Source organism: Salminus brasiliensis, chromosome 22 (genome assembly GCF_030463535.1).
Source record: "Salminus brasiliensis chromosome 22, fSalBra1.hap2, whole genome shotgun sequence".
NCBI lineage: Eukaryota > Metazoa > Chordata > Actinopteri > Characiformes > Bryconidae > Salminus > Salminus brasiliensis.
In genome coordinates this window covers 2528920-2556460 of record NC_132899.1, presented here as the reverse complement: position 1 = coordinate 2556460, position 27541 = coordinate 2528920, and the positions used below count along the sequence as shown (strand labels likewise).

The 27541-nt window shown below is 44.6% G+C and overlaps 1 protein-coding gene across 1 annotated transcript in view; it reads right to left on the bottom strand.

Annotated features, from left to right (window-relative positions):
* polr3a (polymerase (RNA) III (DNA directed) polypeptide A) overlaps positions 1-27541 on the bottom strand; it is a 50239-nt gene that overhangs the window by 17222 nt on the left and 5476 nt on the right. Inside the window, exons 7-22 of the mRNA XM_072667610.1 lie at positions 26523-26685; positions 25859-25995; positions 23073-23176; positions 22720-22861; positions 21059-21199; positions 20740-20809; positions 19667-19794; positions 18175-18313; positions 16012-16176; positions 15063-15235; positions 12599-12710; positions 10628-10746; positions 9396-9533; positions 7883-8053; positions 5116-5229; positions 531-617 (exon numbers count right to left, since the gene is read on the bottom strand). Coding sequence (XP_072523711.1) covers positions 531-617; positions 5116-5229; positions 7883-8053; positions 9396-9533; positions 10628-10746; positions 12599-12710; positions 15063-15235; positions 16012-16176; positions 18175-18313; positions 19667-19794; positions 20740-20809; positions 21059-21199; positions 22720-22861; positions 23073-23176; positions 25859-25995; positions 26523-26685 — 2103 coding nt within the window. The remainder of the gene's footprint in view (positions 1-530; positions 618-5115; positions 5230-7882; positions 8054-9395; positions 9534-10627; positions 10747-12598; positions 12711-15062; positions 15236-16011; positions 16177-18174; positions 18314-19666; positions 19795-20739; positions 20810-21058; positions 21200-22719; positions 22862-23072; positions 23177-25858; positions 25996-26522; positions 26686-27541) is intronic.

The window sequence follows — 27541 nt, the reverse complement described above, 5'->3', positions numbered from 1 at the left end:
CTACGCCCACAACCACCATTTACACAAACACCAAACCTTATACTACCACCACTTACATGTACACCAGCACCTACGCCAACTGCTGATGGAACTTGGCCCTCCGCCTTTAACCCATCAGTGCGGTGAACATACATGCCCAGGGTGGAGGGCAGTTTGAGCTTTGCTCAAGGGCCCAACAGTGGCAGCTTGCTGAACTCGGGTATTAAACCCACAACCATAGTCATCCATTGCCCAGTGCTCTGAGAAAGCGCTGCCCCATAGCTGATATGAGAATGGGAATGGATATGGTCGAGTATGGGAAGGGGGAGTCGGATAGATATGGCAGAGTGTACGGACTGGTGAGAATATGGGGTTGATACCATGGCTACCCCTCTAGCCTATCCTGCTCCAGATCATCCCATCCTATTGATCAGGGCTTTTTCTTTATGACGGTCAGGAATAGGTGCGCTTTGTGGATACTGGACAGTGTAATTACAAGGAATTATACATCTGTATGGATGTGTGCTTGTGTCCTGCAGGTGTTTTCTCACCTCCGTAGATCCGTTATCGTTTATTCCATATTTATCTCTGGTCTTCTTGATCTTCTCAGACACTCCACTGATGAACTTTTTAATCTCCTGAGGTGTAAATATTAAAAAAAGGCACAGAAAGACACCACAGTAAACACCAGTCATCAGACCTGAGAGGAACCACCATGCCCAACATGCTAGCTTTAAACCACACTGAACCAGTTACCAGTGCTACAAACCCCCATTCAATCAAAAAAACCCCATACATCACTCCACGTCCTCCTGCAGTCGCACTCCTGGAGGCTGAACAGCCTCTCTTTTCCTGGCTGAATTGTCTCATTAAACTGACTGGCAGAGCTCTGGGTAGATTCGTGCAGAACCCCGCTCGGATGATTTGAGGTGATGATTACCAATTACACAGCGGCATCAGAACGGCAGAGAAACATCAAAGTGGACATCCTGCAGCCCCGTCAGGGTGAAGGAGGAGTGTGAGCAAGACAAGAAGTTTTTCAGGGAACGGACAGATTCTCCACAGGAGACCATTACGGACTCACAGCCAGGCTTTTATATATATATATATATATATATATATATATATATATATATATATATATATATATATAAAATCAAATTTGAAGTATAAAACCCACATTTTCTCTTAAACATCTTCAGAAGGGTTTTGTAAGAATATTAAAATAGAAACAAATAGCATATACATATACATTATACACACACACACACACACACATTAATGATATACAGTACTTGACTATGTAAAGCTGATGTTCTGAGCAGTAAGGGTCTTCTCAACCATTCCCATGACGGCCAGTATTCCCAGTTCACCTTCCAACTCCTAGTTTATCTAAGCAGTGCTTCATTAGCAGGTGAGCTGCTGGTGGAACTGGACACCTGCATACAGGGTCTGGAGTACACAGAGAGGATCAGCACCCAGACCTGTGATGTTTGACCTGTGCTCTTCTAACAAACCTCTCAAAACCTTTACTGACCAACAGCACATCTGACTCTGACCACATTCTAATGTTATAGTTTTACAGGTAGACACGCTCACTGACCACTGACTATGTTTATTTGGGTTTATTCTAACGTTATATAGAGTTGTTTTTTGCCGGGTGAACGCGAGTGTGATCTCCCTCAGAACGGACGAAACACAGATGCGAGACGGACTGCCCTGTTCAGAATGAGAGTTTCTGACACTGACAGAATTAACAGCTATGAATTCTGGGCTTTGTGGGATCGTCTTCAGTACAGATCAGGTGGAGGCATCAGTGAGGATAACTATATTGATAGAGGTCACTCAAAGTGATAAATAACATGGATAACTGACCAGCACTGCTTTCCTTCCTTAATCAACCTGAAGGAGCCATATGACTTATGCACACACACACACACACACACACACACACATTTAAGATTTGAGTGGGACGTTCAGCCTCTGTGGCATTCGACCATGCTTAAGCCAACCTGAGTGCGCGCACACACACACACACTCATGCACCTAGGCATACACACACTCGTGCCAATCCTCTACCTTCAAATACTTCTGAGAGCCGGTATCAGTCAAAGCCTTAAACATGAAGGAAAATAGGCAGAGATGAGGAAGAGGAGGAGGAGGAGGTTGGGGAGGTCCATCAACCTTAAAGAGCTACTTTGCTGTCGGATGAATAGGAACAAGATTTAAACAAAGGACAAAAGTATTGGGACACCTGCTCATTCATCGTTTCTTCTGAAATCAAGAGCATAAAAATGTTGATCCTGCTTTTGTTGGAGTGACTGTCTCTACTGTCCTGGAAAGTATGCTTTCGAGGAACATTGCTGTGAGGATTTGATTGTGTCTGGTGACAAGAGCATTAATGGGGTCAGGATGTTGGATGATGATCATCCCACCATATCATCCCCAACTCATCCCAAAAATACTGGCTGGAGCTCCACCACCATCCATCATTCCAGAGAACACAGTTCTTCCACTGCTCCACAGCTCAATGCTGCTGGGGGGCTTTATACCCCCCTAGCCCACGCCTGGCATTAGGCAGCATGCTGCCAAAAGGTTCTTCTCTACTGGGACTAGACAAGCTGTAGGTGTGAGCATTTACACATCTGTGCAAGTTAAAGCAAGTAAATGCATTCATTAGAAGGGGTGTCCACAAACATTTGGACATAGTGTAAGTAAAAGTGCATTGGTTTGACTGGTTTGAAGAATCTCTTACACGCTATTGAAGAACCACAAACATGACCTGATCCGCCAAACAGGACCATGTGAGACCACCCGGCACTCATCCACTGATGGAGTGAGCTGAGAAGTGACAAAGGTCAAGTGATGTCATGGCAACAGAGTCAACAGGTTTAACCCCCATCGAGAGCGTGAGTAACTTTGTTGGGAAGCGTGCAGAGAAGAGACATCGGACCACTCCAGGAGGTCTTCGGATCTGAGAGGTGTGAAGAGGTCATCAGGGCCAGAGGAGGACCTACACTGATGCACACTCTGGGGCCGTACTGACCGACACAGGCCAAAATAAATAAATAAATCTGGACAAAAGTATTGGGACACCTGCTCATTCGTCGTTTCTAAATTATGGGATTATATAAGAAACTAAAATCCTGCTTCTGTTGGAGTGACTGTCCTCTACTGTTCAGGAAAAACAGCTTTCTACTAGGTTTTGAAGGAGCATTGCTGCGAGGATTTGATTGCATTTAGCGACAAGAACGTTGGCGAGGTCAGGATGTTGGATGATGATCACCACCCTGCCTCATCCTCCCCAACTCAACCGACTCCAAATATATCGGCTGGAGCTCCTCCACCATCATTCCAGAGAACAGTTCTTCCACTGCTCCACAGCTCCCCACAACCCCTCGTCTAGCCCACGCCTGGCATTAGGCAGCATGGAGCCAATAGGCTCATGCTTATTTATCTGCTCCAGAGAGTCCTATTCATTCATTAGAAGTGGTGTCCACAAACATTTGGACACTATACTTTTTGTTGGTGTTGTTGCTGAATTTAAAGGTAGTGTTCGTATGGTCTGCAAACACTGAACTTCTCTCTAATATAAATGAAATTTATTACATAATTAATTATAATTACAATGAAATAACGTCTCTATAGCAACAACATACACACCATAACTACAGAGCTGAATGGGTTAACCACTGAAGAACTCCTCAGCCTTCGGGTTTCATTTCTTTCAGTGTATTGAAGACTGACGGTCAGAACAAGGACACCGTCTAGAAGGCCAGACGATACCACGGCTCCACAGTCACCTTCGGTACAGCGGCACTTTAACCAGATCTTTAGTCTTCTTTCAACTCAGATCTTCAAAGTGTCTTTTGTTCAGTGTCTTTTGTTAAAAGATCAACTTCTTTTATTTTGGTCTGCTTTTTGTTCAGACATCATGTTCATAATAAGGACGTATAATACTGGACATGCTTAAAGAAAACGCCAGACGTTCACATTACACATTTGTTCCAGTAAGTCCCAGTGGTGCAGACGGGTAAGAATGACAATGAATCAATTACAGCTTTAACAAAACCACCTGCTTTGGTCTTTCACTTATTCTTCACTCTTTTTTTTCCCCTGGATGGAGCCTAACTTTAATTTTTAATGTGTTTAATGTGTTAATTTACATATTCCTTTAATTTCATCAACTAAAAGAATCAGAAATGAAAGATCCTTCAAAAAAAGTAGAGCACCGTCAAACTGGAAATAAGGCACCGGATTTCTCATTATTCTACTGATCTGAGGGATTTTAGGTGTTAATTTATCTACAGAATCAATGTGAAATCAGCACTGGCGCAAACCCTGAACCCCTCCTGTAGGGCAAGAGAGGCTCATTTAGAGTATTTATGATGATCTCAGTCAGAGGAAGGCATGTCTGATGTGGACCCACCTGAAGAAAGGTATGTCTGAACTACATGGGCTCACCTGGAAAGTAGTATTTGTCTATTTTTGTGTCCTCACCTACAGAAACGCAGGTCTGATCTGAGTGTCTGATTTACTTGGACTCAGTCCGAGAAAGGCATGTCTGGTCTAAATGGTCTAAACTGGGGAAAGGCAACTGATCTATACACAATGAGTCATAGAAAGGCACGTCTAATTTGAATGGCCTATACTGGGGACAGGCATCTGATCTACACAGATTCAGTCAGAAAGGCATGTCTGATCTAAATGGTCTCAGCAAGAGACCGCCACATCTGATCTATAAAAATCCACTCAGAGAAAGGCACATCTGATCCAAATTGTCTAAACTCGATAAAGGCATGTGATCTATACAGACTTAATCCAAGAAAGGCAAGTCTGATCTAAATGGTCTCACCTAGAGAATAGTATCTGATCTATACAGAATAAGTCAAAGTAAGGCACGTCTGATCTAAATAGTCTAAACTGAAGAAAGGGGAGAGTGACTGAACCAGACTCACCAACATAAATTGAAATGGGCTGATCTGGATCAAGAAGAGTCTGATCTAAATGGATTTACCTGGAGAAAGGCATCAGACCTAAACAGGCTCCCTTGGCCCATCTGATCTAGAAAGGACTCAGCAGGAGAATATCTAAATGGTCTCATCTGAACTGAGGGTCTGATTTAAACGGACTAACCTGGAGAAACGTGTCTCTGCAGCAGGAAAAGTCACTTTTCTTAATAATGGAGTCCGTCGTCAGCACCAACTCGTTCTTACTCAGTGCAGGTTCATCATGACACGTGTAGACCGCCTGAGACAGAGAGAGAGGGGGTGTAATTAAAAATAATAATAATAATAAATAAATAAATAAATAAATAAAACACTGACATCAGAATAATCACTAATAATAACACTCCTACAGAAAGTGGTGGTGGAGGTTCTCCATCACTGTGTTCATCATTAGAACATCTCCAAAGTTCTCCTCTCTCATGGAGTCTAGTGTTATTTAGAGTTCTCCTCAGATCAACACCTGGTTTGGTGGTAAATCAGGGCTTAATGATGGTAAATCAGGTGAGCTGCTGCTGCTGCTGCTGCTGCTGCTGGAGTTGAACACATCCTCCACGCTGTGCTGGCTGGACCGGGGGGCGTCCAGGAGAACCCTGGAGGAACCGAGCTCTGTTCTTCAGACTAGCTCACCAACAAGATCTCACTACTTTCTTTCTTCAGAATGAGAAGCTCTTGTTTGAGAAGCTCTTGTTTGAGAAGCTCTTGTTTGAGAAGCTCTTGTTTGAGAAGCTCTCCTTATTACTGGTCCCCTTGAACATTCCCAAGAGCTGGAGGGACACTTACGTGAACATTTCATGATGACCGACTTCCAGCGAAAGTTCTGAAAGCACAGAGCCTGCCCTGACAGTCCGATTACTTTGGGGTAAAGGAAGAAAGTTCCATTGAATTTTGTGCCCAAACTATTCACTCAAACCTGAAAGGACGAGGCGTAACGGATGGCCCGCGCCCCATTTATCGATTCTGAGCAGAAGGCTCTTTTACGTGCTTCCCTGACCCTCAGATGCTGAATAATTCGTCTAAGCACGTTTGGTCTTCAAAGCCAAGTTCAGGTCAGTGATGCATGATAAACAGCAGAGACACAGCAGAGCTTTACACTCTTATCAGTTACACCACCACTCTCACCAGTCACTCTCCGCCTGTTCCAGCCTGCCAGAGGTGCTTAGCATGGAGATATGTGGGGAATAATAACCAGGGACAGCTGGAGGAGATTCATTTTTCACGGCCCATAGCGGAGAAGCAGTGGTTAGACTGTCACTCAAGACAGAACTGGAAAGTTTCCAGGTCTTCCCTTCATAGCCCCAAGGGTTTGTCATCTTCGGGGTGAATGAGTGATGACTCCAGTAAAAGTGTAAAAGTACTGGAGGTACTGAAAAGTAATGGAAGGAAAACAAAGGCCGAAAGCTAAGGCCACGACACAGGGGTCTATAGTGCACTACCCCCCCCCCCAAAACCCCATTTCTCTAAAAGTCATAATGAGGAGAATGTTCTATTAAAATGCTGATGTTAAAAATGTTGGGATGGACTAGACTAGAGCTGGGCAATATGATGATATTTTATCGTATTGCTCTTCTAAGCACATGGAGGAGACTGTTATTACTGCTTAATAAACACTAATCAGCTGCAGGGTTCATTACTAACAGTGTAATTAGACTGAAGGGTTCATTAGATGAAGAGCAGCAGATGTTGAGTAGAAATCACTGTATTTAGTAAAGAGAGGATCTGAACAGTAGATTATAAGAATCTGCAGCTACTGATGTTTTTAGTCTGGGTTCTACATGTGAAAATATATAATAATAAAAATTATATATATATAAAGTTCATATTTAGACTTTTAAAGCTATTCTACTCATAAGAAACTTCATCTTAGTGGGGAAAAGGCCAAAAAGGTAGTGGGGAGGAGCAAAGGTAGGCAGTATAACTCTACTACACCCTGTCCCCCCCCACACACACAAAAAATAAATAAATAATAAAATAATAATAAATACAAATATATATTGAAAAAAATAATACAAATATACAATAATAATAAGTAAAAAATAATAATAATAATAATAAATAAATAAATAAAATCCCCCCAAATTTAGTTTTATCAGTGGGAAGTTCACAGAGTGTAATCAAACATCTCAGTCCTGATTCCCCATCGTGGCATTACTGCACCATCTAGCCTCCATTAGCAGCTATATTAGCATTTTGAGTGCAAGCTCTCTTCAATAACTATTAAACACATCCTCAGACTGAAGATTAGACTTAATCTGGGTTCAGGAAAGCAGCCAGAAAAAGAAAAAAGGCCAAACTCATTCTCAGACTGAGAACCGCGAGCATAAGCAGAACTCCAGTCTGCCAGTTCCAGGGACTAGAGTCACCTTCAGCACCCTCTAAAGTGCGCACTCCTCTCTAAAGGAGGGGGTTGAACTGGCCTGTTTTCCAGCTCGGTCTCGGTTCTGCTGGACAAGTGTTTAAGGGTTCACGGTTTGCCACTGCCATGTACTGAACCCTACTTATTCAACTGCGCCAACATTTTAATGACTCTCAGAAACGTCCTGTCCCAGACCTCTTCAGTTTCCTTCAGCATCCCAGAGATATCCGAGGGTGTAGCAGACGGTCCTTCTCACACTCTGGCTTTATCCGGAGTTTCTCTACAGGACAGAGCTGCACTGTTAGAGAGCTCGATCTGGGTTCAGGGTCTTTTCCTAGTCATTATGAGAGCAGTGCTGTCTAAGTACTACAGTAGAGAGTGCAGGAACACTGTGTGCCCAGCACTGCTGTTATACAGGTAAAGGCACTGGACCTGAAGAGCTTTACCGTCAATAGAAATGGGAACAATTGGGGTGCTGTAAAACTTTTGACTGGTAGTGTATATAGATAGACAGGCAATCAGAACGTGGATGTGTGCATACTCTGATGTTGTCCAGCACTCTCTTGAACTCCAGCGGTTCGTCTTTGCCCTCCATGGCTGCGGGGTCCAGGCCGTCCCCGCCGTAGATGAACTGGATGATATCTCCGGTGGAGCTGCGGACGGTGAGGTCGTACTGAGAGCACAGGTCCTCTAAAGACTTCACCAGACGCCTCTGTACAGGGACACACACACACACCTATAAGGCAAGACTTCTAACCCTACATTTTCTAAGCTGTGGTCAGTGGAGGCCGATTTCTGGCTAAGGTACGGTTTGACCTGGGGACGTCCCGATTAACCCCTCTCCACCCACGATCTGATCTGAGTCTCTCAATGCTGATTCTCGGCCGATACTGACCCGATCTGAGCGTTTCTATAATAACAGTCATACAGACCCACAATTTAGGTAAGCTAATGCTAATCCACAGCAGTAAACAGGTACCAGTTCCCAAAATCAGACTAAAATCTAATCTAATTTACTTTACTTGGAGCAAGGTCTCGATCAGGACCAAGCGAACCAAGGTTTACATTCCACCTTAAATCCTGTAGCAGTTCCGTCCTGCTGTTGACATGTACACACTGGAACTGCGGCTCTATTTAAGGTGGAATGGCGACATGGTGGACATTAAGCTGTGGTCAGTGGAAGCAGGTTCTCTCTCTCTCTCACACACACTGACACACACACTGACACACACACACACACTGACACACCTATAAGGCAAGACTTTGGTTAGTGGCCAGCGGTCAAGCTGTGGTCAGTGGAGGCTGATTTCTGGCAAAGGTACGGTTTGACCTGGGGACGTCCCGATTAACCCCCCTCCACCCAGTAAAGCTGTGGTCAGCGGAAGCAGGCTCGGAAAACAGTTTATTCCACGCTTCGGCGTCTCTGCTGCGTTTGTTTACAGAGCTGCTTACTCGGCTGTTCGTGCCGCGTTTCTCAGAATTAGCTGAGATTGTATCCGTGCTGCTCTTATCTAATCTAGTTTGCTTAGACGATTTGTGGTGTTATTTTCCCCTCGCTCCCTCTTCCTCCTGAGAGTTACACAGCAGCCGCATTTCCGAGGGCGCGAGCGCGAGCGCGAGAGAGAGAGAGAGAGAGAGAGGGAAACAAAGAGTGAAGGAGAAATGCAGTTTTGTACTATATGGACAAAAGTATTGGGACACTGACTCGTTCGTTCTATCATTCCCTAGCCCACGCCTGGCATTAAGCATGGTGCCGTGGGACCAGACAAGCTATGCGTAATAAATGCAGCTTTAAGCAACTACATGCATTCATTAGAAAGGGTGTCCACAAACCTTTGGAAATTGTGTCTTCTTATTTTTTATTAACTAAAGCTTCAATGGCTGCAACTTATTACTGATCCCACCGTACCCTAGACATGGGAGGGGGGTCATAAGGGGGGGGCAGTTAAAAAGAGAGGCAATAAAAAGCAGTGGCTTTGTCCATAGGCAGTCAAGGACCCTACTGTGAATGTGTGTGTGTTTTGTGTGTGTGTGTACACACATGTGCATTGTACCTGCATGTATCCAGTCTCTGCTGTTTTGACGGCTGTGTCCACCAGCCCCTCTCTGCCGGCCATGGTGTGGAAGAAAAACTCGGTGGGGGTCAAACCGGAGTAAAAACTGTCCGCTACAAAACCCTTTGCCGCAGGAAGCTGGAAACCACACACACACAGACACACACACAGAGACAGAGCATTAACACAGCATTGTCTTCCAATATATCCAATTCGTCCTTACACTCACTCCCCTCACCAAGACCTAAATTGCCCAGTCTGTTTCTGACTTTGATCAGCTGTGGTGAGTTCTACCTGCTACCCTGATGAGATTTAAGGATCGTTGGGGACTTCTTCTTTACTCATCTTGAGGTTCTGTTCTGTTGTTGGGCTGATCTTGCTAGGATGGTCTGATCTGGTCATGTTGGTCAGCTGTTCCTCTTGTAGATGATTTAGTGGACGGTGGAACAGTGTCTGATCTTTAACTGAACTTAACTCCAATCTGACTAGTCTGCCCAACTGTGGCAGCTTGCCGAGCCCGGGTATCGAACCCACAACCCTGTCATCAATAGCCTGGAGCTCTAACCACTGAGCCACACCTGCCCCTGTCTGAAAAGTGCTGAGGATAGGTGCAGGAGTCTGAAGGTTTACCAAGTCCTGCGTTTAAGACCAGGTCTGTCTGCTGTACCCTATTGGGGGGGGGGGGGGGTATTAACAGCACTCCAAGGTATGTTAGGGGTTCACTTCATGTTTGGAGAAAAGTGATGGAAGGGTGAGGACTCCATGACAAATTAGTGGTGGTGGTACTCTGGCATGGGGGTGGGGGTGGTTGACTATGACACTCCAAGGTATAGGGGAAGGAGGAGGAGCCACAATGCTTAGGGGACACTCCATGGGCACTGGCATGGGGGTCAGATTCATAAAGGACAGATTTACAGTGGTTTAACTGGACGCTTTTGTTGTTTTCTTCCACTGTGATAAGTAAAAACACTTAATTCACAGTTATTGTTTAAATATTAATCAACAATATTGATCCCATTGTTTAGTGACTGATTAATATGCATGAGCTTATTTACATACTGGAATACTGAAACTCTATAAAGGCAGCGGTGGACCGAGCACTGCCTGGTGGCTTTCTGAATAAGACTGAAACACTGTAGCCCATGTCCTGCACTCAGGAACACTGTTGATGACCAGGTAACGAAACAGGCAGCGAGATCACGTCCCTCTGCGCCTCGAGACCGCGCACTTACCTTGGAGTGTTTCTCAAAGTGCGGCAGTGAGCGATTCTCAAAGCCATCCGGAACACGAGAACCGCTGATGGCCTGCTGACCCACACACGCTATCATCTGAGAAATGTTAATGAAGGAACCTGCAGAGAGAGAGAGAGAGAGAGAGAGAGAGAGAGAGAGAGAGAGAGACACAGAGACACAGAGACAGAGAGACAGAGAGAGAGACACACAAAGAGAGACACAGAGAGCGAGAGGCAGAGACATAAAGAGACAGAGAGACATAAAGAGACAGAGAGACATAAAGAGACACAGAGAGCGAGAGAGAGACACAGAGAGCGAGAGAGAGACACACAGAGCGAGAGAGAGACACACAGAGCGAGAGAGAGACACACAGAGCGAGAGAGAGACACACAGAGCGAGAGAGAGACACAAAGAGACAGAGACAGAAGAGAGAGAGACAGACAGAAAGAGAGGGAGGCAGAGAGACAAAGAGACACAGAGAGAGAATGAGTTGCAAGAGACAGCGCAAGAAGGATCACAACAGTGAAAGAGAGCGCGAGAGAGAGAGAGAGAGAGAGAGAGAGAGAGAGAGAGAGAGAGAGAGAGAGAGAGAGAGAGATGTTTGAGGACATGCAGCAGGCAGAGTCCCAAAACAATCAGGCTTTTTGGACAGGGAACAGGAGGAGAATACACTCTGGCCCCTGCAGATAACACCGTTACCATGGTAACGCAGGGATTTCGGGCTGGGACACTCAGGGCGTCTTTGTGAGTTTTATTAGGACCAAAGAAGTTCTGCCACCATCTAAACTTTCAACCGACGAGGTCCCGTCAGAAGCACGAGACCCTTTGAAGGTGTCCTGCTGGGGTCCCTGAAGCACGGAGACTAACGTCAGCAGCAGATCCTTTAAGAAGTCCTGCGAGCTGTGAGGTGGGCGGGGCCTCCATTAGCACTAAAGAGCCTTTGGTGCCTACGGCCCAGTCCCGGTTCACCAGTTCTCCTTCCTTGTAGCACCCTTCGGTAGGTACTGACCGCTGCATACCACTGGAACACCCCACAAGACCTGCCTGCTGATGTTCTGGAGATGTTCTGACCCAGTCATTGTCTAGAACCTCACAGTTTGGTTCTTGTCTCCGTGACTTTAGCATTCTAACCAAGAGTGTTTTTGGCCCATGATCATGGAATACAATCCATAATTCTAACCTCCTTTTAAAGAAAGTATTATCTTCTTAGATACACCATACGGACAAAAGTATTGGGACACCCTCTGAAAATCAAGCTTAATATATCATTTTAAAAAATAAATAAATAAATAAAAAGACAGGGTTGATCCTGCTTCTGTTGGAGTAACTGTGTCTACTGTCCAGAGAAGAAGACTTTCTACTAGATTTGATGAACATCGCTGTGAGCATTTGATGGCACTCAGGAACAAGAGCATTAGCGAGGTCAGAATGTTGAATGGTCACTACCCCACCTTATCCCACCCAAAAGTACTGGATGGAGCTCCACCACCATCATCATTCCAGAGAACACAGTTCTTCCACTGCTCCACAGCTCCTCAATGCTGGGGGTCTTTATACCCCTCTAGCCCACACCTGGCATTAGGCAGCATGGAGCCAATAGGGTCATGATGTTGATCTGCTCCAGAGAGTCCTATTCTATTGGCAGTACTTCTTCTCTACAGGGACTAGACAAGCTGTGTGTGTGCATTTGCACATCTGTGTCAGCAGCAATGGGTGCAACTTAAAGTAGCTCAATGCATTAATTAGAAGGGGTGTCCACAAATATTTGGACATATAGTGTAGCTGTGTTACTGTCAGGTTTGTCGATTTTATGTTCTGTACAGAACCTGGAGGCGATTGTTATGGTTATCACTATTTTTGTAGTTATTTTATTAATGTAAGAAGCAGCAGAGAGGAAAGCCGAAGCAGTACAGTACACTGTGTGTGTGTGTGTGTGTGTGTGTGTGTGTGTGTGTGTGTGAGAGAGATTACCTTTAGATCCACACAGAGCCATGATCAGTGGACTGTTACTCTTATCCAGCTCCCTCAGACAAGCACTGCCGGCATGGTCTCTGATCACTGACAGCTCCTTCAGGATCAGCGCCTACACACACACACACACACACACACACACACACACACACACACACACACACACACAGTTCACGTCACTCATTGATTCAGCGCTGACAGCTGCCTGTGGCGAGTGAGCGAGGTTAGCGTTGACGGAAGGACCTCTGCTCCATCATTAGCCTTCATTACAGCCTCATTACACACCCCTCACCCCCACAGTACAGTACACATCACACTACACCACTGACCAGTAGGGTAACAGATCAGAAAACCCACAGATCGGTTCGGATTCCTGTTTTTGAGTCACAGGTCAGATCGGCAAAAAAATAAAATTATTTAAACAATAAATAAATAAAATAAACAAAATCAATCAATCAATCACCAGTAATTTTAGCTTTCAGTCTGGAAGTATTTTGTGTTACTGCTTAGTCAGTACAGATGGGACGTGCAGCAAGATAAAAAAATGACTCATGTACATGAATATGTATTGGTACAGAATTAGCCATATTAAAGGGACCTTTATTTTGAAGCAGTTAGTGCAGGCGGGGCACTCCGAGGCTAAAACAGCAGCGTAGAGTCGGCCTTGTTCTCTCTGCTCATGGACGCCGATGTGTAAGGTAGCCTCTGGTCAATTGCTCCTCGAACTGCATTTTAATAAAGTCCATATTAGAGCAATTATGGACATTTATGGACATTTTTAGATCACGATATTAGATCCCGAAGACACTTGTTTTTACGATATTTAACACAATATTTATATATATATATATATATATATATATATATATATATATATATATATATATATATATATATATATATATATATATATATCACAGACAAAATGAGGTAGGTTGTTTGGGTTCACTGGGTACTCTGTATGTAGTTGAAATGACAATGAAGGCTGTAAACTTGACGGACGGGACGGCCGCATCAGCGTCCAAGAGAAAAGAGAGGGAACGCTTCTAATTAATGTCAGTATTACCTAAAGCTGGGCAATATGACAATATTTTATCGTATCGTGATCAATTTTGATATTGTGGTACACAATATGCTTTTGAGTGTATCATGGATATCGTCAGTTCTTAAAGAGCACTGGTTATCTGCATATTTCCTTACAAAGAGTGTAATCGGTCTTATTTAATTCAATAGTGAAGCATATTTTGAGTACACTGTACACTGCATTTTGTCTACGTGATGAAATATTGCGTTAAACACTGTATATCGTAAATAATGTCTTCAGGATCTAATATCGGGATCTAAAAATGTCCATAATTGCCCAGCTCTAATATGGACTTTATTAAAATGCAGTTCGAGGAGCAATTGACCAAAGAAGAGAGAATAAGGCTGACTCTACGCTGCTGTTTAAGCCTCGGAGTGCCCCGCCTGCACTAACTGCTTCAACATAAAAGTCCCTTTAATATGGCAAATTCTGTACCAATATATAATATATAGACAAGACGCTGAGTGCAGACTAGAAGGTGTAAATAAATAGGATAGAGACTGAGGCAGCAGTGGGAAGTAGGGTTGTGCAATAAAACCTGCATACTGTTTAAAATACTCGATACTCCAGCAGCTATTTATAAATAAATAAATAATCGTCCGTGCAATGGACGAGTCCAGAGTGATGCAGTGAGGTTTTATGTAGTGCAATGCTTTCACACTGTCTGGGATTCACATTGGGCGAATAAGTGTGTGTGTGTGTGTGTGTTTAGTCTCTGGAGTTGAGAAGTATGAGGAAGTACCACCGTTACATATGCACGTGACGTCACAGGTGGCGGAGAGCTCCCCTGTTACGCTCTGAAAACAGGTGGGAAAAACAACAAAGCCCACCGTAGTTGTGAGTTTAGCGACATGCTAAGTTCAAGTGAAAGGGAAAGCTAGTAAACCTGGATGAGCCAGTCTACTAACTGAGCCTGAGCCTCTCCTAAGACCCGTTCCCTCGACTCTGTGCTCTCAGATCTGAGGCTTCATCCTCTGAACAGGTGGATCTGAGCCTCAGGTAGCTGGACGCTCCTGGCTACACATCGCTGGGGGTTCTTTGGTACTGTGGACGGGTCGCTGTGGAGTCCAGCTGCTTTTAACTTGAGCAGATAGTCGCTGGTTTCAGTCCCGGTTTGGCCGCTTCCCTAATAAACGCTGCAGCAGAGCTGCTGAATGATCGGCCGCTCGGCCCAGAGACCGAAGGGGGCGTCTTCCAGCGGGAACGTGGCGTCACTGCAGACCCTCTATTAGGGACTCATGCTTCTCTACTTCCTTTACCCAAAGTAGGTGCACTGAGGCGGTAGAGTGATACTACAGGACTTTACACTGTACTGCCTTTTATTAAAGCACCAATAAGTGTGTGAGCGCATTTGTTTGTGTGTGTGTGAGCATATACTACCTCCAGTGTTTCCTCAGCAGTGCAGCCTGGTTGCTGCTGCAGCTTTCCAGTGTTTAAAGCCTCGATGTATTCGTCACATTTCTTATAACCGGCGTCCAGCAGCTCCTGCTTGGCCTTCAGCAGGCCCTGACCAGGGGTGACATCACCAATTCCAATAGAGAATCCCCGGTTAGCTAAAAGACACAAACACACACACTTAAGCAAACAGTTAAAGAAGACCACTGGTATAACTCGGTGATACCATCTTGATGCTCACATGGCTTTAATGCAGTTAAAACTGTCTAAAATACTCATATGCATAAACCAAAAGTTTGTGGACACCCTGTTTACTCTAATAAATGCATTCAGCTACTTTCCTATGCATCCACTGCTGACAGTTGTGCAACTTTCGCATACACACAGCTTGTCTAGTCGCTGTAGAGAGGTACTGCCAATAGAATAGGAGCAGATAGACACTAATGACCCTATTGGCACCATGCTGCCCAATAATGCCAGGCGTGGGCTAGAGGGGTAAAAAGCCCACCAGCATTGAGTTGTGGAGCAGTGGAAGAACTGTGTTCTCTGGAATGATGGATGGCAGAGCTCCAGCCAGTATTTTTAAGATGAGGTGGGGTGGTGATCATCCTCAACATTCTGACCTCGCTAATATTCTGGTCACTGAATGCAATCAAATCCTCACAGCAATGCTCCTTTAAAATCTAGTAGAAAGTCTTCTTCCCTGGATGGTAGAAACAGTTACTCCAACAGAAGCAGGATCAACTCCTTTTAAATATCCTTAATTTCAGAAGAAAGTGTGAATGCGCAGGTGTCCCAATACTTTTGTCCATATAGTGTCTATCAACACTCAAATCAGAAACAATGTACTGATTAATTATTTTCAATTTGACCATTTTAGAATAATTCATACTGAAATATAGAGAACACAGAAAAATAAATAAAAATACCGTACACAGGTAAACAGGTGCGAGTCTGGCGAGGCGGCTCATGGCGTTGGCGGCCTCCAGCTGCCCCCAGTCCCTCAGCAGGATGTAGAAAATATTATTCTTGGATCCAGAACCCAGAGTCCCTTTATCCATACTGCCACAAAGCAGCTCACTGTTCTGGATCACCACAACTACGCAGACAGACACACAGACAGACACACAGACAGACACACAGACAGACACACAGGTTACTCTTCACTGCAGTTCAACAAACTTTCAGAATCTAGAGGGAGACAATACTGCTGAGAAGCTGAAACCAATTAGTACAATATCACATCACATCAATATCCAGTGTGAGGCTCTAAATAGCATCAATATCCAGTATGAAGTATGAATAAACCCAAATAAACATAAAGTCAGCGGTCAGTGAGAGTGTCTACCTGTAATTAACTCTATATAACATTAAATTAAACCCAAATAAACATAGTCAGTGGTCAGTGAGAGCGTCTACCTGTAATTAACTCTATATAACATTAGAATAAACCCAAAAAAACATAAAGTCAGTGGTCAGTGAGTGTCTACCTGTAATTAACTCTATATAACATTAGAATAAACATAAATAAACAAAGTCAGTGGTCAGTGAGAGCATCTACCTGTAATTAACTCTATATAACATTAGAATAAACCCAAATAAACATAGTCAGTGGTCAGTGAGAGTGTCTACCTGTAATTAACTCTATATAACATTAGAATAAACCCAAATAAACATAAAGTCAGTGGTCAGTGAGTGTCTACCTGTAATTAACTCTATATAACATTAGAATAAACATAAATAAACAAAGTCAGTGGTCAGTGAGAGCATCTACCTGTAATTAACTCTATATAACATTAGAATAAACCCAAATAAACATAGTCAGTGGTCAGTGAGAGTGTCTACCTGTAATTAACTCTATATAACATTAGAATAAACCCAAATAAACATAAAGTCAGTGGTCAGTGAGTGTCTACCTGTAATTAACTCTATATAACATTAGAATAAACCCAAAAAAACAAAGTCAGTGGTCAGTGAGAGTGTCTACCTGTAATTAACTCTATATAACATTAGAATAAACCCAAATAAACATAGTCAGTGGTCAGTGAGTGTCTACCTGTAATTAACTCTATATAACATTAGAATAAACCCAAATAAACATAAAGTCAGTGGTCAGTGAGTGTCTACCTGTAATTAACTCTATATAACATTAGAATAAACCCAAATAAACATAAAGTCAGTGGTCAGTGAGTGTCTACCTGTAATTAACTCTATATAACATTAGAATAAACATAAATAAACATAAAGTCAGCGGTCAGTGAGAGCGTCTACCTGTAATGAACTCTATATAACATTAGAGTAAACCCATATAATCGAAGTTAATGGTAATGGGAGCGGGTAAATGTATTGAAATTGCCCAGTAAGCACTTAAAGGGACTGAAATGTGAAATAGGGTAAACCCCTCCTTCAATAGAGGGTCTGCAGTGACGCCACGTTCCCGCTGGAAGACGCCCCCTTCAGTCTCGGGGCCGAGCGGCCGATCATTTAGCAGCTCTGCTGCAGCGTTTATTAGGGAAACGGCCAAACCGGGACTGAAACCAGCGACTATCTGCTCTAGTTAAAAGCAGCTGGACTCCACAGCGACCCGTCCACAGTACCAAAGAACCCCCAGCGATGTGTAGCCAGGAGCGTCCAGCTACCTGAGGCTCAGATCCACCTGTTCAGAGGATGAAGCCTCAGATCTGAGAGCACAGAGTCGAGGGAACGGGTCTTAGGAGAGGCTCAGGCTCAGTTAGTAGACTGGCTCATCCAGGTTTACTAGCTTTCCCTTTCACTTGAACTTAGCATGTCGCTAAAACTCACAACTACGGTGGGCTTTGTTGTTTTTCCCACCTGTTTTCAGAGCGTGACTTTACTGAACAGTGAGCTCCCTCATGTTTCAGTACCTGGATTCCAGAATTGCAGCAAATCCATTCGTTTCTCTGCTCTTCTGTAGAAGGAAGCTCTGAATTCCTGCTGGATCTGTTTGTACAGCCAATCGCACGACAGCTCTCAGTGGCGTTCATGCTGCCACCCAGACTGTTTTTTTTCCCACAGCAGTGACATCACATGCATACCCTCTGTGTGTGTGTGTGTGTGTGTGTGTGTTTAAACTCACAGGAGTCATTAGAACACAGGTCCTCTCCTTTTCCACAGTACTGCTTTCCTTTGGTCCTCAGGTTTGCTTTAACTGGGCAGCTCTTGCTGGGCTTCAGGATGAGACTGAAGATCTGTTTCCCCGTCCACAGACGCATGGGCTAACGGACACAAGAGAAATATAAGAAATCTACTCACACCACGGTAAAAACATCTGTATTATAACCCTATAATGTCCTTATGAGTGGGTGGGGCTAAACTGTTATAGGCTAAATATGAGAACGTACTCAAAATTAAATGTCTATAATAACTGTAGTGAGAGTGTCTATCTGTAATTAACTCTATATAACATTAGAATAAACCCCAATTAAATAAAGTCAGTGTTCAGTGAGAGCGTCTACCTGTAATTAACTCTATATAACATTAGAATAAACCCAAATAAACAGAAAGTCAGTGGTCAGTGAGAGTGTCTACCTGCAATTAACTCTTAACTTTATTTGGGTTTATTTTAATGTTACAACAAGTTAATTACAGGTAGACACCCACTGACCACTGAATTTATAGAACATTAAACTATAAAATAAACCCAAATAAACAATGTTAGTGATCAGTGAGTGTCTACCTGTAATTAACTCTATATAACATTAGAATAAACCCAAATAAACAAAGTCAGTGGTCAGTTTTGACCTAAGCAGTTCATATAAATATTCCTATATATTACACGTCTGTAACCACATATGAATATACTGAGATGCACATCTGTATTTGTACTGAACACATCTGTACCACTGTAACCCATCTGCACATCAGCAGTTACACCAGCAGTCGCTCGGATCATAGATGTGCAGTTACACTGTTCACAGAGACGCTTCATTTAAAGTGGGGCTAAAGAGAATATGTAAACAGAGGTCAGGGATGCACTGATCCATCCTTTTCCATTACGATACAGATACCGATACAAGAACTTTACATATCGGCCGATACCCGACAATGATCAGATATCGTTGTTGAATTAATAAACCATATACCTGAACATCTGGGAGAGACTTCAGGCCTCAGGATTGATGTAAACAATATTTACTAACTTTACTAAACAAACAATAATAAAGAGATTTCTGTTAATTGGTCACTAAAATGAATAACTGTGGACTCTGGACCTCGGCACAGTGCTGTCTGGGCTCAGGACTGAAAATATGAGACTAAAGAGGAGCGACCCCCACCCCCCCCTCGGTTCTCCTTACATGGCAGACGAGCAAGCTGGATTACTGGCTGATGGTTGATGACAGGGCAAGGGCCCCATGCTGGTTAGATAGGAGGAGTCCTGCTGTTTGCGATGATCTGTGTATGTCTGTAGGTGGCGGTGCGAGAATTGGGTTCCGTAAATTGATCAGACTAATTATCCGATACCCAATCCAGCTAATTTTGGTAGTATCGGGACTGATATATGATCCTAGTATCGGATCGGTGCATCCCTAACAGTGGTAGTGAGTGAAACAGAGAGTGAGAGAGGATACCTTGATGATAGCTGGGTGAGGCAGAGTGACTTTGATTTTTTCATCTTTTCCCACCAGAATGGAGGCGACGATCTGGCAGGCCTTCGCTCGGTCGAAGAACGTGTCCTTCAGAGTGAGCAGATACGCACCTGCAAGCACACACACACACCTCTCAGAAAGAGTGCAAGAGCTCCATCTGCTGACACACACTTGAACACACAATATTCACATGGGCAACTCAACATGGCCAAAAGTATTTGGCCACCTGGTCCTCCAGCATCGATTCTATAATAACAGGTAGGCAGCTTGCCCCTCCTCTTGCTGCAGTAACCACCTTCTTCTGAGAAAGCTTGGAAAACTGCTGTGAAGAGGATTTGATTGCATTCAGCCACACAAGAGCATCAGCAAGATCAGGATACGGATGTTGAATGACCGGTTCTGCCACTCCAACTCATCCCAAAGATACTGGATGGAGCTTAAATCATTCACCCAGTGCTGGGGGCATTCTACCCCTCTAGCCCATGCTCGGCATTAGGTACAGTGACCTTAGGGACATGTGCTCACAGCTGCTCCAGAGCGTCCCGTACTACTGCTCAGTGAAGTGGAGAGGTTTGACTTATTTCACTCTTCTGAACATTTCTTGGGAGTTTTTTTTAGGCTCAGGCTTCAGGCAGAACACAGAACGTTCGCAGTAACAACTACAGGATGAGAGTCTGAGAGCTTGTTGATGTTTGTTGATGCTTGAGGCGTTTGTAACCAATTCATGGGAGCAGTGTTGTGCTGATTCAGCACCAAATCTACACAACAGAAGAGCAGAGCACTGGAACAAACGCTGGCGGTGCTGTAACGTCCCGTCCAGAGCTGAACAGACTCCGCCAAAAAGAACATGGGGTTTCTAATAAAGCGGCCAGTGAGCAGAAGCACAAGGTACTGAGGGGTTTCCAATAAAGCGGCCACTGAGCGGAAGCACAAGGTACTGAGGGGTTTCCAATAAAGCGGCCACTGAGCGGAAGCACAAGGTACTGAGGGGTTTCCAATAAAGCGGCCACTGAGCGGAAGCATAAGGTAGTATGGTTTCAAACACCGACACACACCTGTCAGAAAATCCTGAATAGCTGCGATCAGAGGCTCTCCGTTTCTTGGGGTCACCAGGTTTGCCTTAGTCTGAGGAAGAGAATTTAATTCATTAATGATTTAATTAATTAAAATAACTTTAAAAATCAAATAACTTTTTTTTTTTTTTTAACATATGACGACTCTGGTTACGCAGCGTTACACAGTTCTGGTGAGCGCTGTCCGGCCCACTTTACCAAAGCTCCATAGTGCTCCGAGCCCAGAGCAGCACAACAGCAGCGCTACATCATACTACAGACTGCTGCCTCCACCACACCGGCTCCTCCTCATCTCACTCACCCCCATAAGGACGAGCGCCTCGGCCTTGGCCTCCTCCGTCTGCGGCAGATGAAGGTTCATCTCATCTCCATCAAAGTCAGCGTTATACGGCGTACACACACACTCGTTAAAGCGGAACGTCCTGTGGGGCTTCACGCGAGCCTGAGGAGAGAAGAGAATTTTAAAAGAGGAGAAAAACACCTGAAACAGACCTGAGCCTGAGGGCAGGACAGAGTCACCTGTGTGTGTGTCCCGTAAACATTCGATCCTTTAACTCATAAATAATAAAATAAATAATAATAATAAAGCGGCCGGCGAGCGGAAGCACAAGGTACTAAGGGGTTTCCAATAAAGCGGCCGGCGAGCGGAAGCACAAGGTACTATGGGGTTTCCAATAAAGCGGCCGGCGAGCGGAAGCACAAGGCACTAATGGGTTTCCAACAAAGCGGCCGGTGAGCGGAAGCACAAGGTACTATGGGGTTTCCAATAAAGTGGCCCGCGAGCGGAAGCACAAGGTACTATGGGGTTTCCAATAAAGCGGCCGGCGAGCGGAAGCACAAGGCACTAAGGGGTTTCCAATAAAGTGGCCCGCGAGCGGAAGCACAAGGTACTATGGGGTTTCCAATAAAGCGGCCGGCGAGCGGAAGCACAAGGCACTAAGGGGTTTCCAATAAAGTGGCCCGCGAGCGGAAGCACAAGGTACTATGGGGTTTCCAATAAAGCGGCCGGCGAGCGGAAGCACAAGGCACTAAGGGGTTTCCAATAAAGCGGCCGGCGAGCGGAAGCACAAGGTACTATGGGGTTTCCAATAAAGCGGCCGGCGAGCGGAAGCACAAGGTACTAAGGGGTTTCCAATAAAGCGGCCGGCGAGCGGAAGCACAAGGTACTATGGGGTTTCCAATAAAGCGGCCGGCGAGCGGAAGCACAAGGTACTAAGGGGTTTCCAATAAAGCGGCCGGCTAGCGGAAGCACAAGGCACTAAGGGGTTTCCAACAAAGCGGCTGGTGAGCGGAAGCACAAGGTACTAAGGGGTTTCCAATAAAGCGGCCGGCTAGCGGAAGCACAAGGCACTAAGGGGTTTCCAACAAAGCGGCTGGTGAGCGGAAGCACAAGGTACTAAGGGGTTTCCAATAAAGCGGCCGGCGAACGGAAGCACAAGGTACTATGGGGTTTCCAATAAAGCGGCCGGCGAGCGGAAGCACGAGGCACTAATGGGTTTCCAATAAAGCGGCCGGCTAGCGGAAGCACAAGGTACTAAGGGGTTTCCAATAAAGCGGCCGGCTAGCGGAAGCACAAGGTACTAAGGGGTTTCCAATAAAGCGGCCTGCGAGCGGAAGCACAAGGTACTAAGGGGTTTCCAATAAAGCGGCCGGCTAGCGGAAGCACAAGGTGGTAGGGGTTTCTAATAAAGCGGCCAGCAAGCGGGAGCACAAGGTACTATGGGGCTTCCAATAAAGCGGCCGGCGAGCGGAAGCACGAGGCACTAATGGGTTTCCAATAAAACGGCCATTGAGCGATGGCACAAGGCAGTAGGGGTTTCTAATAAAGTGCCCCTGAACTGGTCAACAGCCTTCATCTGAACTCAGAACAGAGCCCTGAACCCGGGGTCCTACTGGCTGGTTCTGGGTCCAGTCAGTCGGTCAGGAGCAGCTTTTGGACATTACGGCCGTGTTTGGACTCACGATGTGCGCCATGATGCTGAGTTTGTGCAGAGACGGCTGTCTGTTGAACAGGACGATGTCTCCGTCGATCATGTGCCTCTCCACCACGTCGCCCAGCTTCAGCTCCTGAGCCATCTTCTCCCGGTTCCCGTACTTCAGAAACCTGACGGCAAACAAACGTACTGTACAGCTCTACTGGACCAGAACCAAAATCAGCCAGTTTGGTTTACTAATGAAACCAGTGAGTGTTTGTTTGGTGTCGTAAACAGAAAAATTAATATATAAATAAATAAATAAATACATATAATAAATATATATATAGGTTCTAATAATGCTTTTTATTGCTGAGCCCTTCTAAAAACCTCCTAAAATACCTCTTCATCTGCATGTGTCTCTGCTGGATGAAGTTTGCTCCAGGATGAACATCTGGACCGTTCTTCACCAGCTTCCTCATCAGCTCGATGTTGGCTTTATTCACCTACAGGAATGGTTCAGGATGATGTAGGATTGTTGCCAGAAGCCCAAAGACAAACAAAACTGAGTAAACAATCATCAGTTTATCAATTTAATAAAATTCATACATTCATTCATTTGGGCTTAATGTGAAAACCTGTCAATCAATAAGTAGCTTTACAACTTTCAAAAAGTTTGACAGATTTTATTACAGGATATGTTTATAAAAACCTGCTCTTTCAATAAAGGAAGCGTAGGGGGCGCTCTATAATGCTCTATAATGTTTATATGATCCACAAACTCATTCTGACAGACTGTAATACACTACAGGAAGTGTAGGGGGCGCTCTATAATGCTCTATAATGTTTATATGATCCACAAACTCATTCTGACAGACTGTAATACACTACAGGAAGCATAGGGGGCGCTCTGTAATGCTCTATAATGTTCATATGATCCACACGCTCATTCTGACAGACTGTAATACACTACAGGAAGTGCAGGGGGCGCTCTATAATGCTCTATAATGTTCATATGATCCACACGCTCATTCTGACAGACTGTAATACACTACAGGAAGTGCAGGGGGCGCTCTATAATGCTCTATAATGTTCATATGATCCACACGCTCATTCTGACAGACTGTAATACACTACAGGAAGCGTAGGGGGCGCTCTATAATGCTCTATAATGTTCATATGATCCACACGCTCATTCTGACAGAGTGTAATACACTACAGGAAGCGTAGGGGGCGCTCTATAATGCGCTATAATGCTCATATGATCCACACGCTCACTCTGACAGACTGTAATACACTATAGGAAGCATAGGGGGCGCTCTATAATGCTCTATAATGTTCATATGATCCACACGCTCATTCTGACAGACTGTAATACACTACAGGAAGTGTAGGGGGCGCTCTATAATACTCTATAATGATCATATGATCCACACGCTCATTCTGACAGACTGTAATACACTACAGGAAGCGTAGGGGGCGCTCTGTAATGCTCTATAATGTTCATATGATCCACACGCTCATTCTGACAGACTGTAATACACTACAGGAAGCATAGGGGGCGCTCTATAATGCTCTATAATGTTCATATGATCCACACGCTCACTCTGACAGACTGTAATACACTACAGGAAGCATAGGGGGCGCTCTATAATGATCATATGATCCACACGCTCACTCTGACAGACTGTAATACACTACAGGAAGCATAGGGGGCGCTCTATAATGCTCTATAATGTTCATATGATCCACACGCTCATTCTGACAGACTGTAATACACTACAGGAAGCATAGGGGGCGCTCTGTAATGCTCTATAATGTTCATATGATCCACACGCTCATTCTGACAGACTGTAATACACTACAGGAAGCATAGGGGGCGCTCTGTAATGCTCTATAATGTTCATATGATCCACATGCTCATTCTGACAGACTGTAATACACTACAGGAAGAGTAGGGGGCGCTCTATAATGCTCTATAATGTTTATATGATCCACACGCTCATTCTGACAGACTGTAATACACTACAGGAAGCGTAGGGGGCGCTCTATAATGCTCTATAATGTTCATATGATCCACACGCTTATTCTGACAGACTGTAATACACTACAGGAAGTGCAGGGGGCGCTCTATAATGCTCTATAATGTTCATATGATCCACACGCTCATTCTGACAGAGTGTAATACACTACAGGAAGCGTAGGGGGCGCTCTATAATGCGCTATAATGCTCATATGATCCACACGCTCACTCTGACAGACTGTAATACACTATAGGAAGCATAGGGGGCGCTCTATAATGCTCTATAATGTTCATATGATCCACACGCTCATTCTGACAGACTGTAATACACTACAGGAAGTGTAGGGGGCGCTCTATAATACTCTATAATGATCATATGATCCACACGCTCATTCTGACAGACTGTAATACACTACAGGAAGCGTAGGGGGCGCTCTATAATGCTCTATAATGTTCATATGATCCACACGCTCACTCTGACAGACTGTAATACACTACAGGAAGCATAGGGGGCGCTCTATAATGATCATATGATCCACACGCTCACTCTGACAGACTGTAATACACTACAGGAAGCATAGGGGGCGCTCTATAATGCTCTATAATGTTCATATGATCCACACGCTCATTCTGACAGACTGTAATACACTACAGGAAGCATAGGGGGCGCTCTGTAATGCTCTATAATGTTCATATGATCCACACGCTCATTCTGACAGACTGTAATACACTACAGGAAGCATAGGGGGCGCTCTGTAATGCTCTATAATGTTCATATGATCCACATGCTCATTCTGACAGACTGTAATACACTACAGGAAGAGTAGGGGGCGCTCTATAATGCTCTATAATGTTTATATGATCCACACGCTCATTCTGACAGACTGTAATACACTACAGGAAGCGTAGGGGGCGCTCTATAATGCTCTATAATGTTCATATGATCCACACGCTTATTCTGACAGACTGTAATACACTACAGGAAGCGTAGGGGGCGCTCTATAATGCTCTATAATGTTCATATGATCCACACGCTCATTCTGACAGACTGTAATACACTACAGGAAGCGTAGGGGGCGCTCTATAATGCTCTATAATGATCATATGATCCACACGCTCATTCTGACAGACTATAATACACTACAGAAGGCGTACACCTTCTCACCTTTTCAGGGTAGGTGAGAATTTTGGCCACATGAACAGGTACAGCCACCTCGTCGATCCTCAGGTTCGGGTCTGGAGAGATCACAGTTCGTCCGGAGAAATCCACTCTTTTTCCGGATAGGTTACCACGGAAACGACCTGATGAAGAGCACACAGGATCTTAGTCTAATATGATTTATTTTGTGTCAGAGCAGCATTTAGTGGGCGGGTCACTTCAAAGACTTCAAACAGATCTGTGTGTGTGTGTGTGTGTGTGTGTGTGTGTGTACACATGCGTAAACAAGACACAGATATGATCTCAAGTTGAAGTAAATGTTAGCTACGCTATATGTCCAAAAGTTTGTGGACAGCCCTTCTAATAAATTGCACCCATTGCTGACACAGACACCCAGAGCTTGTCTAGTCCCTGTAGAGAAGTACTGCCAATTGAATAGGACCAACCTATTGGCACCATGCTGCCTAATGCCAGGTGTGGGCTAGTAGAGGGGTATAAAGCCCCCCAGCATTGAGCTGTGGAGCAGTGGAAGAACTGTGCTCTCTGGAATGATGGATGATGGAGCTCCATCCAGTACTTTTGGGAGGAGTCAGGAAGTTGGGGAAGCCAGGCGATCATGTTACCCTGTAGAAAAGTGGTTTAATGGGTCATGTAAAATCTGCTCCTTTACCTTGTTTACCCTTCAGCCTCTGCACGAAGCCGCGGGTCCACTTCTTAGGGGCCATGTTGAGGGGGATACCGGACAGTTCGCTGTTGATGTACAGAGCGCACTGCAGCTGGAGGAAATCCCAGTCCTCCATGATCATCTGAGTCTTAGCTCCGGACATACGGTGCTGCGAGAAAGAAAAGAGGAGGAATCAGTGATGCGGCGGTTTCAGTACTGGAGGCCTTCGGACTACTCCTAGCTATGGCGTTGCTATCTGGTTGCTATGACATTGCTAAGTGGTTACTAGATAGTTGTAATAGGTGTTGCAAGATGCTATGGTATCCTAGGTGGTTTCTAGGGTGTTGCTTAGTGGTTGCTAGGGCATCCTAGTTGGTTATCAAAGGATGTTCTGACAGACTGTAATACACTACAGGAAGCGTAGGGGGCGCTCTGAGAATTTCCCCACTGTGGGACTAATAAAGGATTATCTTATGTCTATAATGTTCATATGATCCACATGCTCATTCTGACAGACTGTAATACACTACAGGAAGCGTAGGAGGCGCTCTATAATGCTCTATAATGTTTATATGATCCACACGCTCGTTCTGACAGACTGTAATACACTACAGGAAGCGTAGGAGGCGCTCTATAATGCTCTATAATGTTCATATGATCCACACGCTCATTCTGACAGACTGTAATACACTACAGGAAGCTTAGGGGGCGCTCTATAATGCTCTACAATGTTCATCTGATCCACACTCTCATTCTGACAGACTGTAATACACTACAGGAAGCGTAGGGGGCGCTCTATAATGCTCTATAATGTTCATATGATCCACACGCTCATTCTGACAGACTGTAATACACTACAGGAAGCGTAGGGGACGCTCTATAATGCTCTATAATGATCATATGATCCACACGCTTATTCTGACAGACTGTAATACACTACAGGAAGCGTAGGGGGCGCTCTATAATGCTCTATAATGTTCATATGATCCACACGCTCATTGTGACAGACTGTAATACACTACAGG